This window comes from Lissotriton vulgaris, chromosome 6 (genome assembly GCF_964263255.1).
Source record: "Lissotriton vulgaris chromosome 6, aLisVul1.2, whole genome shotgun sequence".
Classification (NCBI taxonomy): domain Eukaryota; kingdom Metazoa; phylum Chordata; class Amphibia; order Caudata; family Salamandridae; genus Lissotriton; species Lissotriton vulgaris.
The window spans coordinates 1754348710-1754369923 of NC_141694.1; the positions used below are offsets into that span (position 1 = coordinate 1754348710).

Genomic DNA, 21214 nt, shown 5'->3' on the forward strand with positions numbered 1-21214 from the left:
AAAGTCCTACCCTTCGGAGTCACAACTGCCCCAAGGGTCTTTACCAAGTGTCTGGCGACTGTAGCAGCGCACCTCAGGAGGCAGAACATCCATGTCTACCCCTACCTCGACGACTGGCTCGTTCAAGCCAGATCGGAACAGCAGTGCGCCGCGGACATGTCGACTACCATTCACCTCCTTCACGACCTGGGTTTCTCGTTGAATTACCCGAAGTCACACCTTCAGCCGGCACACGTCCGGCAGTTTCTGGGTGCGACAATCAACACCCTGACGGCCTCGGCACAACCAAACCAGGTCAGGATAGACGGCATGCAGTCCTTAATCCAGAAGTTCAGACCGGGACACTCGCTTCCAGCAAGAGTGTTCATGCAGTTGATAGGCATGATGGCCTCCTGCATCTTCATAGTCCCTCACGCACGGTTGCATATGCGCCCGCTCCAGGAGTGCTTAGCAAATCAGTGGACACAGGCTCAGGGACAATTAACAGACCTAGTGTTGGTTACCAGTCGGGCATACAACTCTCTGCATTGGTGGACTCCACACAACCTTTGCAAGGGCCGACTGTTCCAGGAGCCAGTGCCACAGGTTATCCTGACAACGGACGCATCTCTCCAGGGATGGGGAGCACACCTGCTCACTTACACAGTGCAGGGACTATGGACGACGCAGCAACAGAAGATGCACATCAACTATCTAGAACTGATGGCGATCTTCATGGCGCTCAAGTCCTTCATTGTACATCTGTGCAACAAAGTGGTGTTAGTCCGGACGGACAACATGACCGCGATGTACTACATCCAAAAACAGGGGGGCACCCACTCACCACAGCTGTCTCACCTGGCTCAGAGCATGTGGAAGTGGGCCATTCAGAGGAACATCTTCCTCATGGCAGAACACCTCCCGGGGAAGGACAATCAGATGGCGGATCTGCTCAGCAGATACAGTCATCAAATGCACGAGTGGGAGATACATCCATCGGTACTCCAGCCGTACTTCCAAAGGTGGGGGCGTCCAGACATAGACCTGTTCGCCACAAGGGAGAACGCAAAATGCCAAAGCTTCGCCGCCAGGTTCCCACACCCCCAATCGCAGGGCAATGCGATATGGATGAACTGGTCAGGCAAATTTGCTTACGCTTTTCCCCCGACACCCCTGATACCACTGGTGGCGAGGAAACTACGGCAACACTCCATGACACTCATCCTAGTTGCTCCAACGTGGGCGCGCCAAGCATGGTACACCACGTTCCTCGAGCTCTCAGTGGTCCCGCATCAAAGACTGCGCCTCACGCCCAGACTTCTGACGCAGAACCATGGAGAAATTCAGCATCCAGATCCGCAACAGCTCAACCTAGCGATCTGGCTCCTGAAGTCTTAGAGTTTGGATACCTGAACCTACCTCCTGAATGCATGAACATCATCAAGGAGGCGAGGAAGCCGTCAACCAGAGCATGCTATGCCGCAAAATGGAAGCGTTTTGTCATTTACTGTGCAAACAATGACATAAACCCGCTAGATGCGTCTATCCCTAACATCATTTGCTATCTGTTACACCTTTACAAGTGCAAACTAGCGTACACTTCTATTCGGATACATCTATCCGCCATCGCAGCTTACCTTCAGAATAGGCAGCATCTCTCAGTCTTCAGGGTGCCTGCCATTAAAGCGTTTCTTGAAGGCCTGAAACGAGTCATTCCCCCAAGAACACCGCCAGCTCCCGTGTGGAACCTCAATGTGGTCCTCACCAGGCTGATGGGACCACCGTTTGAGCCAATGCACTCGTGCGAACTGCAATTCCTAACGTGGAAAGTTGCTTTCCTAATTGCCATTACGTCACTAAGACGCGTAAGTGAGTTGCAAGCACTCACGATACAAGAGCCTTTCATCCAGATTCATCCAAATAGGGTGGTACTACGTACTAACCCCAAATTCCTTCCAAAGGTGGTGTCACACTTTCATCTCAACCAAACTATCGATTTGCCTGCATTCTTCCAAAACCCACAAACAGTGGCGGAGAGGATGCTCCATACCTTAGACGTACGGAGGGCATTGATGTACTACATAGACAGGACACAACACTTTAGGAAGACAAAACAACTCTTTGTTGCCTTCTCACCACAACACAAAGGCAACCCAATTTCCAAAGCAGGAATAGCCAGATGGATTGTTAAGTGCATCCAAATCTGTTATCATAAAGCCAAGCGCACTTTAACAATACCCCCAAAGGCACACTCCACACGCAAGTTGGGGGCATCCATGGCTTTCCTTGGAAACATTCCTCTAGAGGATATTTGCAGAGCAGCCACGTGGGTTACACCACATACCTTTACAAAACACTACTGTGTTGATGTACATTCCAAACAACAAGCGGCTGTAGGGCAGGCTGTTCTCAAGACACTTTTTCAGGTTTCTGCAGCTGGCACGGGCAACCGCCGCTGATGGAGGGACTGCTATGTATTCTATGCAAAGATATGAATTTAGCAGCCCACATGCCTCGAACTGAATATGCTACTTACCAGTATGCATCTGTTCTTGGCATGTAGGGCTGCTAACATTCATATCGCTATCATGAAGAGTCTAGTTACACCCTACAAGGCTAGTAGGCCCCTGCGCTCTGACAACGAGTGCCTTGCGTGAATGCCAAGATTCAAGAAGGCTCGCACAGGAGGCCACCTTTTTTCGGTTAATGCGGCTTCACTGTGGAACTCACTTCCTTCTAAATTGCGCATGGAATCCTGTCATCTGCATTTCCGGAAGTTCTTGAGGACCTCCTTTTCCCCAAGTGACTTTTTGTCTTCCATTCTCCCTCTTGAGCCGGACTATAGTGCAGCGCTTGGATGCCTGCGGGTAACTATGCGCTTTATAAAACTGCTAACTACTACTACTACTACTTACTACTACTACATGTGCCCACTCATCTATAGAGCCTCTCACAAATACTTACTGTGCAAAACAGCCACTCAAACAACCACTCACTTACCCGTACACCCAATCAAACAGCCACTCACTGACCCATACATCCACTTACACACCCAGTCACTCACCTATAGAGCCATTCACAAAGCCACTCAGTCACCCATACAGACACTCACACACACACACTCAGACGACACAGTCACTGATACAGCCACTCACCCATCCATACAGCTACTCATGCATCCGCTTATTCAACCATACAGCCACCCATACAGCCACTCAGACACCCACTCCCACACTGATACAGTCACAGTGCCACTCAGATGACATAAGTTAAAAACAGTTTCACTCATTAATAGTACAAAAAGAATAGTATTTTAACTTATGCTGTAACTTAGTATATATCTTTAACTCTCAGAAGCTTTTTTTGAAACACTACCATTCACTGGATGATGTGATCAGTGATGTATTTGATGTGTCATCAGTGATGTCACTGATCATGTCATGAGTGATGTAATATGTGAGGTCATAAGCAGTGCATTGTGGGGCGTAAGTTATAGTTAGCTCATGTAACTATAACTGCTGAATTTCACTGGTTTTGTGAAAACTGATCATAACTATAATGTCCTTGTAACCTTTGTTTTTTTCAGTGAATATATTTGATATATATATATTTTTATTAATTACCTGATCTGAAAAGAATACCGGACATATTCCATCTGATAATCATCACAATAACAGGTATAATGTACCCTGAAATAAATTCCACCGTGGCAATAATCAGTGAGTGTTGATTGCACGAAAAACAGAATATTACACATTATATTTTGTGATAATAAATTTATGGTCGCACACTTCAAACACCATTTCTCCACCTCGACTTTTGCCAAACGTTCAAATAACCGAGAAACAAATGGATCTTGTCTGAATATTAGGAGTTCTAAATAATAATTGAGGAAAAACGATTCAGGTTTAGTGAAAGCCTGGGACTCGGCCTTATTTACTTACCTGAGCTCTTGGTAGATTGTGCCTCTGAGCCAATAGATGTCCTTGAGGTTTAGTTTCTCTTATTAAAACTTTTATTATTGCTTTTATATTGCACAGAATTCAAACCTGAGACTATAAATGTGTTTCTCTTCTGATCCTTTAAAGCTGGAAGCACAAGCAGAAGCTGCCACAGCAGAAGCTTCAAAGGAGAGGAAACTACGGGAGCGGAGTGAGCACTACTCGAAGCAGCTGGAGAGTGAGATGGAAGGGCTCAAGGTGAGAGTTGAGAAGTGTCCTGATAGTGCGGACTGTGAAAAGACTCGTTTCGAGCTCTGTTTAGTGAGTGTACCAGTGATGCTCTCAAAAGTGAAAATGAGGAGTAACAGTGACATCCCTTCACAAGGCCATTTGCGTACGGGGAGCAACTAACTTAGTATAAATTCATGTTTTTGTATTCACAAGATGTACCTACATACAGGTGCCATTGCCCCAGCATGGTGTAATGTTACATATATGAAAATATTTATAGGGAGCTGGTGCTGTTGGGCGGGAATGCCTTACAGATTGTTTGAGCACCACAAGATTTCAAGTTTGGGGACTTCCACAAACTTTCCTAAGACACATTCCCACCCCGGACACAGAAATGTTTGAGGGAAGAAGTAAATTATTATTCAAGGTGGGAAAGATGAAGGGAATGTCCTCAACTTGGTAGGGGTGTCAGCAAAAGGAGTTTTCCCAACTAGAAACGCACCCCACTGGTGGAATATTGAGAAGCGTTTGTTTTTACACATTTCATGTAGAAGGTCTTTCAGGTAAGTTTTAACCCTTGGCAAGCTACAAAGAACCAAGAGTTCAGAATAGCGTAGGTGTACTTTTAGGTTTCACCTGCAAAGTTTTTATTTTTCCTTGCGTCAAGAAAGTATTTTGCCTAAATATTTTTAATTAGAAAACCTTCCTGGGAGTATGAAAACATCACACTTCTAAGACATCAGAATGTATGTTTCCATCTAGAATTCCTGATGAACGATACTTTGGTGTGTTTTTTTGGTTGGTGTTGCATACTTTATAAGTTCATCTGTCCTTAAAATATTTTCCCATGTTATGTCTTCATATAAAAGCCCACCTCCCCTTATCTGCAGTCATTTGATCACATTTTTACCCATACCTCCTTGCAGATATTCCTCCCTCTAACTACTGTGTTCATATTCTTACCTTAAATTATAGAGAAAGGGAGTCCTTCAAGCACTGTGCTCATTGTCATATGGTTTTTGGATCTGAAAGGTTTCCTGGCTGCCAGTTTGCTTGTGAATTAACATTGCAAACGCGTTCTGTACTAGGTTGCATGTATTTCACAGCAGTGTTATCTTACAAAATGAAGACATGGTTGTAAACTTGTGTCCAGCTTGTCCAGAGGAAATTGTCTACTACTTATATCTAATAATGACATTGATGAATGTGGATTAATGTGGCACCTGCAAGTCCTATTGTGAAAGATCATGAAACGAAAGGGCCATGAGTGTAATATTCTGTGAGCCGGAGCAGATCCATATCTAGAACCCAAGCCCCGCTACAAAAGGGATATACTTAGCACCTCACAGAGGTCAACTCATTTCACCCAGGAGCATTAAGAACTATTCTGGCTCCAGAGGTCCTCCTTCCCCTCTGGTGAACATCATCCTGCCACTACTCTCGCTGTAACGTCTACTGTAGCATCAAGGGAGTCAAAGAATTGCCAACACGCTTGATGCTGACTGTGATGTTGACTTTTAATGGTGGACCCGGCACCGCTTTGGAAATTGACTTCTATCTTAAAGCACTTGAAATGGCGGTTGGCCTCTACATTGACATTAAACTTGATGGGGAAGTTGCCCCAGACAGCCGAGCTGATGCTGAGAGATGTAAAAAACAGACATGTAGGCCAAGGAGGGGAAGTGGAGAAAGGAGGCAGCCAGACAGAAAGAGGATGCCCAAGAGAGAGTCATTGGTTGCTGGGGTGAGACTCCAATTCACGAGAACATTGGATGTCAAAGAGGTATGTCAGGACCCTAGACTCATCCTCAAGGAACACAAGGTAAGGCAGCGAGTCCGACCAGGATTTGGGTCGACCATTTCTGATGGTTGGTCGCTCTTAGTGGTATCCTGGCAACCCCATCTAGAAGAGCTATGGGAGCCAGGAGTATGGGAGTAACATGTCCTAGTCCTGTATGATGACGCAGAGGAAGCATGACATTATGAATTCGTAAACCCGAAGTTGACAGAGGACCATGTGATGAACATGTTTCAAGGAAACGCTTTACCATCCATTTAACCCACGCTTCTTATTGCCCGAGGAAATGATCGACTACATGGCCATACTAGGAATGTTATTTTCTGAATTTAGCCGGGTATGCTGTTAGGGGATGAGGAGCAGGAGTTCCTCTTCATTCTGGAACATGAACTGGAGACTTTGTTGGTGTCGTCACTTATACACCACAACATGAAGAAAGGGAAGGCCTGTTTTTTAATCTCTGTTCTTGTGATCCCTTTGAGGCAGGACAAAATATAAAGCCCATTATTGTCAACCACTCTCTATGTTATTTGTTAGTAGTGTACTATGATTCCGGAACCGTGGTGGCTGCGGCTGCCCACAGCCTTTTTGTTACCCTCAAAGTGTAGAGTATGAACATGGATGGCATGGGAGGAAGTTCTCAGAAATGTCATCTCTCCCCATTTGGGCAGCCATTATTGTGGTGCTCTTCGCTACGTATGACAGGGTGTAGAGCAAGAAAATAGCTGAAGGGACATAGTTCTTGCCAGGATGAACATCTAGACGAGGCAGAGAAGGCACTAGCTACAGGCAGCCTAGCGTCCTAATATGTGATGAAGGCATGACTGAATGTTACAGTGTCTTGGTTCAGCATGTGCAACCGAATGGTGCTGCATTGCTAGGCTTGAAATGTACTGGGGGCTACTCGAGAAAACATCAATCTCCCTTTTGTGGATAAGTGCATGAAGCCATAGAGGTGTTCCCATCTACAGTTCCACCACTGGTTCTTCTAAGGCCCCAACTCACAGCTGTACTCCAACAGGGACTTCTTACCATCTGACTGGAGATGCAGGCCAGAGAGCTGGAATTGCCTTTCAGCAGAGAAGAATTGTTCAGCAAGGAGGCCATCGAGGCTCAGCAGTCTATCGAGGCCTATGTGGTGAAAGCTATAGGGTCCTCTTGATGAAACGTCCATCTCCCTTTCGTGGCTAACTGCATGCAGTCACACAAGTTTCCCCCTCCAGAGTTCCACCAATGGTCCTTACGAGCCCCAACTCACAGCTGTACTCCCAACAGGGCAACAGGGGCTTTACCCCCCCCCCCCCCCCGGTCCCCTCCCTACTCCCACCTCCACACCACTCATCCACCCCACTCCTCCCAAAGTCCCCTCAGGGCTCGGAAGAGTTTGAAGGAGGACAGCTTTCCTGGTAAATTTGGTAGATCCACAAGTGTTACTCCTAACCCCTCCCATGGGGTGCAATTCGTTCTCTAGTTTAAGACCTTTATAGAACGAGCAGTGTTAAGATCTTACCACTGCAGATGCTGGAGGAAGGCATCGCTGCTGGGCTATATAGGAAAAGATGCACTCAAGTCACCACCAAAACAAGCTTTATGCAGAGTTTTCTTTTTTATAAAGACATACAAATTTACATTTGTATTTAAGCAGATTCTTATCAGCTTGTCATGTTAGTGTATTCAAACACCATGTGAATCTGTAAAATACACCATTGCTGCAGCCTTCATTTAGGTTAGATTCTAATGGACTGAAATAGTCCAGTAGGGGATAAACTAGTGAAGTCCTCCCTGTGGATTTTGGTTTTGTTAGACATCATGTTAATCATGTCAATAAAAATAAAAAGCGATATTTTCCTTATTTTAATGTGTTGGTTACTATTGGTTACTATTGCTAAACACAAGCAAATGCTTTCGTTTTTTGGTTGCAGGCTTCTACAGCAGCCTACCAATGTGCTAAATAATTCTGTCTAGCTGCTGTCAAATTGAGGCATTTGTGTCATGCTATTTGGCCCTTCTTTCCTGTGTACTGCTTAATTACATTTATGATTTTTATTCTGAATAATTAAAAATCAGTATTTGCTAGATCCTTGACTTTAAATGCAGTCTTCTCTTAACACATGTGCTGTGCACTGTAAGCTGTATGTAAAACACTAAAGCAAGTTTGGGTCAAAGTGTACAGAAAGCCCAGAAGATTTTGTTCAGGAAATGAAATCTGCTCAGGCACTAGTACTATTAAATCACAAGACATGAACCCTTGCTGTCAACACTAGGCACCAAGTGGTACGGCAAAGGCGAAGCAAAATGTTCTAATTTAAGAGACAAAACCCACAAGGAGATAAACAAGTCGTCAACAAAGAACCCAGTCAAATAATGCATTCGCCAGTGACAGCTCGAGCACACAGAGATGCCGAAGCTCACAAAAAACATTCCACAATAGGAGTAGAAAACAAAGGAAACCTCTCCTTTTATCCAAAACTGAAGGAAATCAAAGAACAATAATCCCTAACTAAAATATGCAAATATACATAATAAAAAATAACAATGAAAAAGGCGGTAAATAGAATCCAACAGTAAATTCATAATATGACATAATTATGCAATTTACCGGGTAACCTTACCATCCTTTTTCTGCTTTGGGGATCACCAATCATGTCTGAGTTAGAAATGTTGTTACTTATGTGCTTCATCGCCTGCACACAATTGTAAGGATTTTTTCAAAGACGAAGTAGTGTTCCAATGATTGACATGTGAAGATATAGAAGCATCGCCTACATTTTCAAAATGTTGTAATTAATATTGTATTTGATATAGCACTTTTATATTAGGAATTAACAAGTAATCCACTTTGGTTTCCCCCTAGTGCTAGCTTCTGTGCCTCGAAAAAGATAAAAAGGCAAAACATCATGAACGAAATGTCAAGTACTCCAGACTTTCTCTGTCAGATCATTTCAGACATTCAATCTTCAGTTCAGTTCTACAACTTGTTTATTTAGAAACTGGTCTATAAAAATTATTGTAAAAGCATTCATAAAATATTCTAAAATCATGACTAATATAAGAATAGTTAAAATGGAATCAAAATTTCTACATCAAGAACATCAGAAGATCATCAATTAATAAAAGGTATAATTCCAGCCCCCTGGCCCTTTCAAATTATCTTTGCAGCTCTTTTAATGACTCCTGTATTGCAATTAAAAATCTTCCTACTGCACAAACAACATTTAAAAATCTCTTATTTATCAACAGGCTGAAAGCTTGATCACGATTAAAAATCTTATAAGCAAAAAAAAAAGAGGTTTAAAAAAACTCCTTCTATTCATCTAGCAACCACAGACAATCCAATCAAATATGTGGGCCACTGTATTTTACTTTCACCCCACATGTGCATGAGCCATGTTCGTTTCTCAATGTTGCATTTATCATCATACCTTGGATTAAGCCTGACCCTAAATTTCATTATTGCATTCCTAAACTTAGGGCTGGGCAGGAACTCAATATAAGGGAACACCTCATCATTACTCCAGGCAAGTGGACAGTTTACTCCCTAGTTAGAGCAAACCCTCCTCTCTGGCATCTTTGCTTATAATAGCTCCTGCTTAGGGATTTCCTGCCCTGACATCCACTGTTCTGGCGTTAATGATAATTTTACACATATCTTAGCTCGGCTACTTCTAACTTCGGATGCCCAATTCAATTCACTTTTCTCTGTTTTCATGTTATACAGATGTAATATTTTAGGGATCCCTTCTCTACTCGATCTCTGCCAAAACTTCATTGTAGCTTGCAGCCCCTGATAACTTCCGGCTGAAAGTTAGAATTCTGCCCTTATAGCCTGGATCATGGGCGATGATAGAATCTCAAGGAACTGTTTCACGCATTTTCCCTCCTCAAAATTCCAATCCAATTTACCACCTAAGGATACAACCTCCACCCCGTACTGGAATTGTGGGCAGTGTGGCTTCTCTTGTAAGGTATCACCAGCAAATTAACAATTGCAATACTTAATTTGTCATAAACTGATAACCGTTGCTCATACAGAGGGCAGTAGTTACATAGTTCCCTAACTGGAAAGAAGGTTGTGAAGTGAGGCATTGAAAAGCAAAAGCAAATGGATAAATCACAGGCATGAAACAGGTGGGCATGCGACATATAGTACATGATGAGATTGCAAATGCTCTCATGTCCTGCTGAAATCCTCTCTCACTTCTCAGGTGAGTCGACCATTAGTTGTGCTATAAATTGTTTAAGTAATTGTCATCAAGCCCTAGTAGGACATCATAAAGCAAGGAGTCTGTGGCGTTTGTGCTCTGTAGCCATATTTGAAATAACCTTGCATGGAAGTAAAGCTGGGTAGAAAATGCCCTGTGTGTTAGATGGAATCACTACTGCAATAAATACCTCAATCTCTCTCAAGGTACTAAACTGTTTCAACCAGAAAATGTGTTCAGTTGAATGTGAAAAGAAGAGCAGAAACGGCAAACACAAATTATAACCACTGTGATGTAAAAATCACTTTCATTCATTGGCAATATTATTTTTGAATCCTGTTGCATCCCACAGATTCATCCCAACTCTGCTGATAAACCCACTTATTTCTATCCATATGTCTTGGCTGTGGACATGCCCAATTTTCTGAGAATGCCATTTGTCTAAGAATCATATGCCAGTGCAGAAAGTAATTACGGGAGTGTTGTAGCTTGGAAGCACTTGAAGCACATAAAGCCTACTCTCAGAAGATGCCCAGAGTTGTTTGTGAGTCTCTTCAACACCCCCCCCCCCACGCCCATCTGAAGATGCTATAGTTAATACGGCACTGGTTGACATACCTTTTTGAGTGAGGCTTCATATATGTTCACCCTGCTTGTTTCAGATTTGATTGCAGCAAATGTTCTGTGTTTGACGCTAAGACCAAATTTAAATTTATATTTTTTCATCTCTTAATCATTATTAACTGTTTAATTGTGTGCTTTTAGGTCTCGCCTAGGCAGCGATTGCGCTGTCTCTTCGAGACATGCTGTATTCAGGATATGAGAATCCTAACAAGGGTTCAAGTTGACACAATATGTGCATCAAATTTAAAAAAAAAAAAAAACCCTTAAAAAAACATTATAATATGAAAAATATGGAAAATTATACCAATGAAGACACAGAAAAGGAAAAAAGGAGAAAACCCATATTTAAACATGTACAATTTATAGAAAAAGTTTATTAACAATGATAAATAATTCAATCTTAAAAAATTTAAGGCAAAAGACGCTCAACACAGTACACAAACAAAGACTTATAAACAGTGCAATGTGTAAACAGACAAGTGGCTGAGGCAAAAAAGTTTACAAAAATCAGACGTTCAGGACAAAACTGATACAACACAAAGCAAACAATGCGTCCTCTTCAGTTTCGGCCACATATGTGAGTCAACGACATTTAAACCATAGTGAAACTAAATGGTCATTATCAGGACAAACTGTAATTATATAGGCGTCCATACCAGTTTCAATAAAACATCTATTGTTAAAGTAGACCCAACTGAAGGTGCAACGATCGTATGGAGCCCGCCTGGAAAATGACTCTGTAGAATGAGTTTCAAGAGGAAATGCTGATTTAAGATTGCAGGAGCTTATGCATAAATTCAAATGCTCCAGCATTAGGTGAATTAATGGAACAGCCTATTCCTTCAAATAATTTAAAGAAGCCAAATTAATTGGCAGAAGGCTTAAACATCAGTGCTAGTTGATAACATAATTAAAGGCATTTATTCATGAGTAAACTGTCAGTCGCCTTTAATAAATTTGCTCCAGCAGATGAGTTTGACCAAAAAAGGACCTGATCTAATACTGGACAATCTTTGTGAGCATACCCCACGCCATATCTTGGCTCTGATACTTCACAACAGCTTCCTCAATGCTGTTCAATCCTAGGTGCTCCTGTCCATTTAGTTAGAAGTTGTTCAGTGTCGGTGTCATTCCCCAGTCTGTAACCCCTAAAGTGCTTAATTCAAGAAAAGAAAGAAAAAAGGTGCAAAGGGTTGGAAGTGCCACTCAGAAACAACACCATGGGAGCTACTGCTAGGTTCTCACCAGTATGCTCAAGATCTCATCATTGGCGACTTCCAAGACCGAAAAGTAATAATGTATAAAAGTGCAAAATTTTATGCAGGTGTGTGGAAAAAGGTGAACTATGCACTTGGAACAATTTCTGCGTGCAACCCTATTCTGACCCCTTTGTGAAAAAGCAAAAATACCCACTAAATTTCGCATCTCCAAGCTTAAAACGAGCTAGACAACCACTGGCAAAACTACTAACTTTAATCAGTGCCGTAGGTCTGCTCAATTTAAAAACCAAGACACACTGTCGCAAACCATCAGTTTCTATGGAAGGCCAACATGTTTCATTACCATTGAAACTTAATGGCAATTTCTTCAGGGCTAGGGGTCAGTCCTCGCCACACTGTCAATTCGATTATATGCCAGGTAGTTGCCCACACCATGCATGCTGGCAACCGCCTTTCGTGGGGATGTGTACAAGTCCACACCACCAAAGCGTAGTACCACAGTTGCTTTATGTCAACCAGTACGCTTCCTGCATCTGACTTCGGATTCCACGTACACTAATAGTGAAACTAAATGGTCATCATCAGTACAAACGGTAATTATAGGAGCAACCGTACCAGTTTTGATAAAACATCTGTTAAAGTAGTCCCAACCGAAGGTGCAATGATCGTATGGAGTCGGCCAGGAAAATGACTCTGTAGAATGAAGATCAAGAGGAAATGCTGATTTATAATCGCAGGAGCCTATGCATAAATTCAAAGGCTCCAAGATAAGGTGAATTAATGGAACAGCCTATTCCTTCAAATAATTTTAAGAAACCAAATCAATTGGCAAAAGGCTTAAATATCAGTGCTAGTAGATCACGTAATTACAGGCGTTTATTCATGAGTAAACTGTCAGTTGCCTTTAATAAATTGGCTCCAACATATGGGTCACTGGCTTAGTCCAGCCCCACGGGTTCTGTAGCATGCTGTTCACACAAATAACTCCCCAAATGATATGGGCATAAAGCCTCACTCATTTTCCCCCCATCTTTTTAATTGGCTCCCGTCCTTGGTAAATGGTGGCTTTTCATTGATCAGTAGGCTTACTAGGCCCTCCTTAGTACCCCCTTGTTTCTTCTTGTAACCTCCCATGAGGACACCCCTTGTTACATGTGCTGTTACTCTCTAAGTTTTAATTACCGCCTCAAGGCACTATTTTCTTTAAAGGCTTCAGGCAGGACACACAAGGCTGGCAGTGGTTACTTCACTCACTAGAACATCTCACATTTATATGAGACCATCTATAAATTTCCCTTTATCAGCTCCACACAGAGTACAACCTAATCCGAAATTAATGTAATAATTCTTATGTCACATTTCTAAGCCACTAATTGTATATATGGGCATAGCTATTTCAATGTATCCCTAGTACTGTCTTGCATGCAATGCATTAGGGGTAGGGTGTATTTACCATATCTTCTGCAGGGTGCATTACCAAATGTGCCCAAAAGAAGTCCCCTTTTGGCCACATTTGGTCTTGAACCCTGCAACATGACTAGGTAAAAAACATTTAAAGGAAAATTGGGGTAGATTGTGCACTCTGGAGGTTATTCAATTAGTCGGAATTCTCTACATTGAGAATGATCAGCGTGCCACGCTTACAACATGCCTGACTACCATGGGGTATATAAGTAACTGTGGCCAAGTCCCTAAGGTGACTTGGACTGAAACGTGCACAGCTATATGGACTTTACATCATTGATTTATACATTTAACCCCTTGCATGCTGCCGCGAATCTGCGCCTGTGTGGCACATTCCAATCTCAGGTGCGGTCATGACGGCCCCCAGCCGCCATCAGCACACGACCACTGTAGTGCATGACTGCTGGGGGCAAGGGGTTAAACCAATTTTTGTTTGTTTAGCTCAAGAATTATTTTATAATGCCAATAACTCCAAATTTGTAGACATGTAGTGCTGGTGCCTTGCTCACTAGGACCTCTAAGAGCAGCTAGTGGTATTGCACATAGACATGCAGTGCTGGTGCCTTGTTCACTAGGGACCTCAAGGAGCAGTATGCTTACAGCACCTAGACATGCAGTGCAGGTTCCTTGCTCACTAGGGACCTCTAGGAGCAGCTTTCGGTACTGCACCTAGACATATAGTGCTGGTGGCTCGCTCACTAGGGACCTCCAGGATCTGCTTGCGGTACTACACCTAGACAGGCAGTGCTTGTGCCTTGCTCTCTAGGGACCTCTGGGAGCATCTTGCGATACTGCATTGAGACATGCAGTGCTGGTGCCTTGCTCACTAGGGACCTCTAGGAGTAGCTTGCTTTACTGCACCGAAACATGCAGTGCCTTTTGCCTCTCTCACTAGGGACCTCTAGGAGAAACTTGCTGTACTGCACCTAGACTTGCAGTGCTGGTGCCTTACTCACTAGGGACCTCTAGGAGAAGCTTGCGGTACTGCACCTAGACATGCAGTGCTGATGTCTTGCTCACTAGGGACCTCTGGAGAAGCTTGCGGTACTGCACCTAGACATGCAGTGCTGGTGTCTTGCTCACTAGGGACCTCTAGGAGCAACTTGCGGTACTGCACTGAGACATACAATGCTGGTTCCTGGCTCCCTACGCAAGCAATTGCAAAGCACTCGGTCTTGCATTATTGTTTCTGTTCTATGTTTTATGTTTAAGTCAATCAGTGGCGAGAATTAACCCAAAAAAAAAAAAAAGTATGAGCTATTGGCATTCCATTATTATTTGCAACGCCAATACTTCACCCTATCAGTATTGGCAGACCTATTGCATTGCAAATGCTTGTTTTAATTTGGCACTACATTCTTTAATTTTATGCACCATTTTGAATTTAAGTGAAGCACGTTTATTGAACTGTATATAATATATATACATACAACAGTTCAAAAAATTCACATTATTTCCATTCCAATGCAGAAAAATATATATATATATATTTTTATTTTTCTAGCAAAAGCATGTTGGTCGGTCTCCAGGAGTAAGCAGCACCGAGCATCAGCAAGAGATCAATAAACTGAAGGCTGACCTGGAGAGGAAAAGTGTCTACTATGAGGAGGAACTAGCCAAGCGAGAGGCATTACGCGCCACTGAAATCAGGAATCTGAAGAAAGAGCTGCGTGATGCTGAGAGCCACCAGCTAGCCCTGAAGAAGGAGATCATGATCTTGAAAGACAAACTGGAAAAGACGCGGAGAGAGAGGCAAGTGTGCCATATTTCAGGCATGTTCAAAAGAACTATTACTCGAATGTACCATGTAACACTGTCGATGACAAAAGCAAAGTCCCAAAATGAACAGAGAAAAATAAATAATGATACTATCATATTTTATGCGAATTTCCTTACTTCAACTTTAAAAAAATCCTGTGGTAACTGACAGAATGCAGTTATGTGGTTTTCAACAGGTGAAACCATCTGTTGTAAGCCTAGTGCACTTTAAAACTTAATTTCGGAAGTACTAGTTTCACTCTGTTTAGGGATCTCCCCATTGTCTTGCCTCTTTCCCCTACCACCCACAGCAACGACATTGAGTCTGACTCTTTGTAATGTCGGAATCTGCCAGTGCCCAGTGGCAGCGGCAGTGGGCAAGGTCAAGGGGGTGATAGATATCAATTGGGGTTGGTTCAAATGCCCCAACTCCACGATAATAAGTATTTCTGTTATTTCTAGTCTTGAGCTTGGAGAATAATGCAGCTCTCTTCCAGTGCAATGGTCAGCAGTTTGAAGATCCGCTTGGCAGTACATTGTGAGAGCTTTGGATTTCAGTCAGCCCAATACATGTAGAGTTGAAGCTGGCAATATGCATTATAAGATTTTCAAATTTTACAGAAGGTCACTCTGTAAAGTTTGAAAATCTTATAATGCATATTTTATATTTACATCTGTCCAAACAAAAAAAGCTGCTGGGTGTAGCTGATTTCGAAACTGAGGCGGCAGAGGAAGTTTATGTGGTTGAAAGTGGGTGTGCCCGCAAATTGTCGCATGGATCAGATGACACATGAACTTGTGTACAAGGGTGTCTCTATCCACCATTAAAGCCTTTATATCATTTTTATTATATTTTATATAGTATTTGCTGAATCTATTTTGAGGTTGCTTAGTTGCATCGAAACTGTTACACTGTTGTTTTGGTTGGATTTCAGTTTGTGTGTTTCCCGTGCCTCTTGCTATTTAATTTTCATAGTTTGGGTCATAGGGTGAGACCAAATTAAAAAGTGAGACACACTTAATTTCTTTATCTCTCTAAAGTGTATGGATGTTCTTACTCGCCTAGTGCCTATCCTGGGTAACACCCTGGCTCAATGCACAGACAACCCAACACTGGGCGTCTCCAAACAGGTATGAGGACAGCGCTGGGAAACTGAAGTAGAGAAAAAAACAGAAGGAACTTCATGTATAATGGGGAATTGAGGTCTAACTTGATGTAGTTTGATTTGTTCCACTTAAGAAAAGTTATAAACAACACTCAAAGGTTTTAATGTGTTGAAGAATGCAATGAGATGAAAACCAATGTGTGCAAATAACTTGAAACATGAGCAAATGGTGGGATAGAGAGAGTGCCTATTGAAAAGCAGGAGTTGCAGAACCCTACTTTTAAGGTCAGTGGTTCTCTTGGTACAGAGCGTGGGCGACTTCCAGTGGGCATGCTTATGATTTACTACTCAGGGAAGGTTGCTCTGTAATATTTTAAACATAACATTATCCTGAAGGTGGAATTTATAATGGAAGTTGCAAGGAATGCCGAGTTAGCTTAAAGTAGGTTGCCACCAACTCTTCCATCCTTGGCTATCCTTTTCTAGAGTTACATAACTGCCATGATTGAAGTATGGAGTGCTTCGTCATTATCTGTGTAGCTGGGATTTTGTTGTAAGTGGTGAATCTAAGGTCTATTGTAGCACAAAGACAGGAGATCCCAATGTGAAAAGTACTGCTGAAGATGCACTGTTGGGTGGCTGCATCCCACATTCCTTCAGCACAGGCTTTCACAACAGTCTCCATATTTAAACAATTGATGGCGATGGAAACTTAGAGAGCAGCTTTTGTTGCGTTTCATTTCTCCAAGCAGGTATGGCATAAATGTGGGGCATAATCTCAAACTTCCTAAATTGAAAATAAACAATCCAGAGGTCAACCACCTTACTGCTAAATTCATTCATAAGCCTTGTCTGCTGAGGCATGCTGAGTGTAGCTTGTGTGTACCCACCAAGGCTGACGACATGTGAAACCCCAAGACATCTGTCAGCCTACCTGAGTGAATTGGCAAAGGGGCCAGAATTGACTCAAACAATTTACTTGTATGTCCTGCTTGCATGTGGAGTCATGCCTTTGGATTGGAATTTTGGCTTTAGGTGACGTCACAATTAAGAATAGGCAGTGAGTCTATCAGGAACCTGGTTAAGTTAGATGTGACATGTAGATCTCTTGCCCTCTGATTTTAGTCACGGCGGAAGACTGTTTGTGGTAATGAAAAAGTAAGCAGAATGATTCTGAGCAAATGCAAGTACAGCCCCAATGTAAGCAAACCAAATCACAAGCAGCCTGGGGACAAACCTTTTGAATTCAGTCAGGCAATGGCAGAAACCTTGGGTTGTAGACAGAAACTAGCAATTTCCATTTAGAATGTTGAAAAAAAACCCTGCCATTGCTTCAAGTCAAGAAAGGACTAGCTATCCTCATCAATAGTAAGCTACACTGATGTAGCTCTCTTTACCCTAAATATCCAATAAAGTTCTACTTGCTTCTTGGAGAAGACACTATGTTCTGTGGACAACTTGCATGCGCATGTGGGGATGCTTGGTGGTGTTTGAGTGAGTTCTTAACAATACCCCTCCTGTATAATGTCTAGAATCCAGCGGTCAGATGTAATTGCTTCCCAGCAAGGCAGAAACTCCTGCAACTTGCCCCCGATATGTGTTAAATGGTCGGGGGGAGGAGAGAGTCACTGTTGTGTGGTGGCGCCTCCTTTAGGAGCAGCCCCTTTGCATCTACCCTTGCCCCATTATACCCTACCCTATAGTAATCCCATGAAGGGGTCTGGTGCTATTGTGTGGTGTAGGTGGTACAAGTCACGGCCGAGGCAACTGTCTTGGCTGTGTCGCAGTACTGTGGGCGGTGAAAGGAGCTGCGGGCACTGGGAGTCTGTAGTGCACCCATAGTCTTAGTGTAACTGTTTGACAGCGGACAGGGAAACCGATGAAAAGCGGGAGGAGTTTGACAGCTCCCACTTGCTGGGAGAGGCGTTAGTGTTTGCTCTCGCTTGGCAGCAGCTGTCAGCTCCCGCCAAGGAATCTTTGACGTTACAAAGCGTGCTAATATCACATGTGCCATTACAACGTTGGCATTACTACGCCAATACTTTTACAATGGCCTACCATTGCAACGTGAATTTTTACCGAGCATATGCGTTTACCACGCATGCGTGGTAGACATACACTTGATAAAAGTGTTGACCGTAGGTAAATTACTAATATATATATATATATATATATATATATATATATATATATATTATATAAATTAAAATTTGTTGTAAAGGCATGTGTGGTAAAGGCATATGCGTTTAAATGGCATGCGTTGTGATGGCATTGGGTTGTGATGGCATTTGCGTTGTGATGCCATGTGTTCTAATAGCATGCGTTAAAAAAGTGTCATTGTAATTGTTGTCTCCCCTCACCATGAGAAAGAAAACTGCTATGTTCACGGGTAGGCACCCTGGGACATAGCAGGTACCGGCTCTAGGGGGTGGCGATCCCCAGGCCCATTAATGGCTTCAGAAGGGGGTGCTGTGCAGCCCCCCTTCCTTAGAATGCATGAGCTGGCCCCAGGGAGGTGGTGGTCCACTGCTTTGTATATGGCCCAGGAGGAGGAGCGACCGCCCCCTCACAAATTTTTTGAGTTATTTGGCCCCAGGGATGATGTGTTCCCTGGAGGATACTTGCTAAAGGGACCACAGAGCCGGTGTCGCTACTACATCGCAACAAATGGGTGTACTCCTTTTACTTTCTCTCTGACAAGAAAGCTGGCTCCCTCTGGCCTATACTGGACCTCAGACCCCTCAACAAGTACATCCTGTCAAAATATTTCCACATGGTCACACTTCAGGACCTCATCCCTTTGTTGCAGCAAAGCGACGTCATGACTGCCATCGGCTTGAAGGACACCTACTTCCATATTCCCATCCACCCTGCCCATCGAAGATTCCTGCGGTTTGTGGTGAGTGGACAAAATAATGAGTTTAAGGTGCTGTCTTTTGGGGTCACAACACCCCCCAGGGTCTTCACCAAGTGTCTAGCCATGGTAGCCCGACACCTCAGGCAGAGTGGCTTCCATGTGTTCCCTTACCTCGATGATCAAGAGTGCCACACAGCAGCAATGGATGGCGCACATGCAGACAACCACAGACCTTGTTCACAAGTTCGGCTTCATGCTAAATACAGCCAGATCTTACCTTCAGCCCTCCAAGTACAACCCCTACTTGGGGCCACTCAAGAGTCAAGGGTGCGGAAGTCTTACCCAAGCCTTGCCTGCTACCTCTTTTTCGGCCAATCATTGGGTAATAGACAGGACAGTAATGCATTTGTTAGGCATGATGGCGTCCTGCATAGCAATAATTTCCCATGCAAGGTTACACATGCTTCCCTTGCAGCATTGGCTAGTAGCACAGTGGTCTTAGGCGGGGGATCTATGGGCGGTTCAAGTGTTGATTTGAGGCCTCACACATTGCTCTCTGCAGTAGTGGAACGCCAACAATCTGTTGCAGGGACAGCCCTTTCTAGGCCCATTTCCACAGGATTCCATCACCACAGATGCCTTGCTCCCCAGATCGGGAGGGCACTTGCAAGATCACGCAATCCAGGGCTTGTGGACAACCAGGCAGCAGGGCATCTACATCAACCACCTGGAAGTGCTAGCTATTCAGTTTGCTCTTAGAGCATTTCTTCCACTCATTCACAACAAGGTCATTTTCGTCCACACCAGGGCCATGTTTTACCTACAAAAGCTGGGGGGCACGCACTAGTCCCAGTGGTTTGCTCTAGCACAGAGCATCAAGAGGTCTGTGATAAATCACAAGGTGCAGTTGTTCATACAGTACATTCCGGGTCTGAACAATGACTTGTCGAACTGATCTACAGGATGCATCAACAAGTCTACGAATGGGAACTCCACCCGCACACCATACTCATTTACTTCTGGCAGTGGGGGTTTACTCACAAGGATATTTTCGCCACCATCGAAAAAGTAAAATGTCAAAACTTTGCAATCAGGTTACCACACCCGCGGCCCATGTGTAATGCACTATGGATGAACTGGTCGGGAATATTTGCCTACACTCCAAACTCCTGAGACGGCTGCAACGCAACCAGGACGCCTCCGCACGTCTGATCCTCGACGTCCCCCACAGCAGCCACATCACACCCCACCTGAGATACCTGCACTGGCTCCCCGTCAACAAGAGGATCACCTTCAAGCTCCTCATCCACGTACACAAAGCACTCCACAAAACCGGTCCAGCATACAGACGACTCAGCTTCTACACCCCCACCCGCCAGCTCCGCTCCGCCGACTCGCCGTCGCTGCAGTCCCCCACATCCAAAGAACGACCTCAGGCTGCCGATCTTTCCCCCACCTCGCCACCAAAACCTGGAACACCCTCACCACCCACCTACGGCAGACCCAAGACCTGCTGGCCTTCAGAAGACTCCTCAAGATCTGGCTCGTCGAGCTGTAGTAGCACCCCCTCCCCCAGCGCCTTGAGACCCTCACGGGTATGTAGTGCACTTTACAAATGACCTGATTGATTGATTGATTGATACACTCTTCTGACTCTCCCACTCCTTTCATTTGAAGTTTGCAATCTGAGGCAGACATCCCTTACCCGCATCCTAGTAGCCCCGACCTGGGCACACCAGCCTGATGAAACTTTCTCTAGTTCCTCATGAGAAGCTTCCCAACAGGCTGGACTTTCTCACACAAAACCATGGAACTCTCAGGCACCCCAATCCTCAGCAGCTCAATCTTTTGATCTGGCTCCTGAGCTCTTAGACTTTGGTTATCTTGACCTACCGGAGGATTGTAGATCCCTTCTTCGTGAAGCACACAGGCCTACTACCAGGGCCAGCTACGCGACCAAATGGAAACGGTTTATGCACTATTACCTTCAAAAATATATCAATCCTGTCACACGGTCAGTACCAGTCATTGTCT

General features: G+C 43.8%; 1 protein-coding gene across 2 annotated transcripts in view; it reads left to right on the top strand.

Annotated features, from left to right (window-relative positions):
• Positions 1–21214, top strand: part of CDC42BPA (CDC42 binding protein kinase alpha) — a 1012118-nt gene that overhangs the window by 661303 nt on the left and 329601 nt on the right. For both annotated transcript variants that reach the window (XM_086927989.1, XM_086927990.1), the window contains exons 14-15: positions 4068–4178; positions 14964–15211. In XM_086927989.1, the coding sequence (XP_086784115.1) occupies positions 4068–4178; positions 14964–15211 (359 nt within the window). The remainder of the gene's footprint in view (positions 1–4067; positions 4179–14963; positions 15212–21214) is intronic.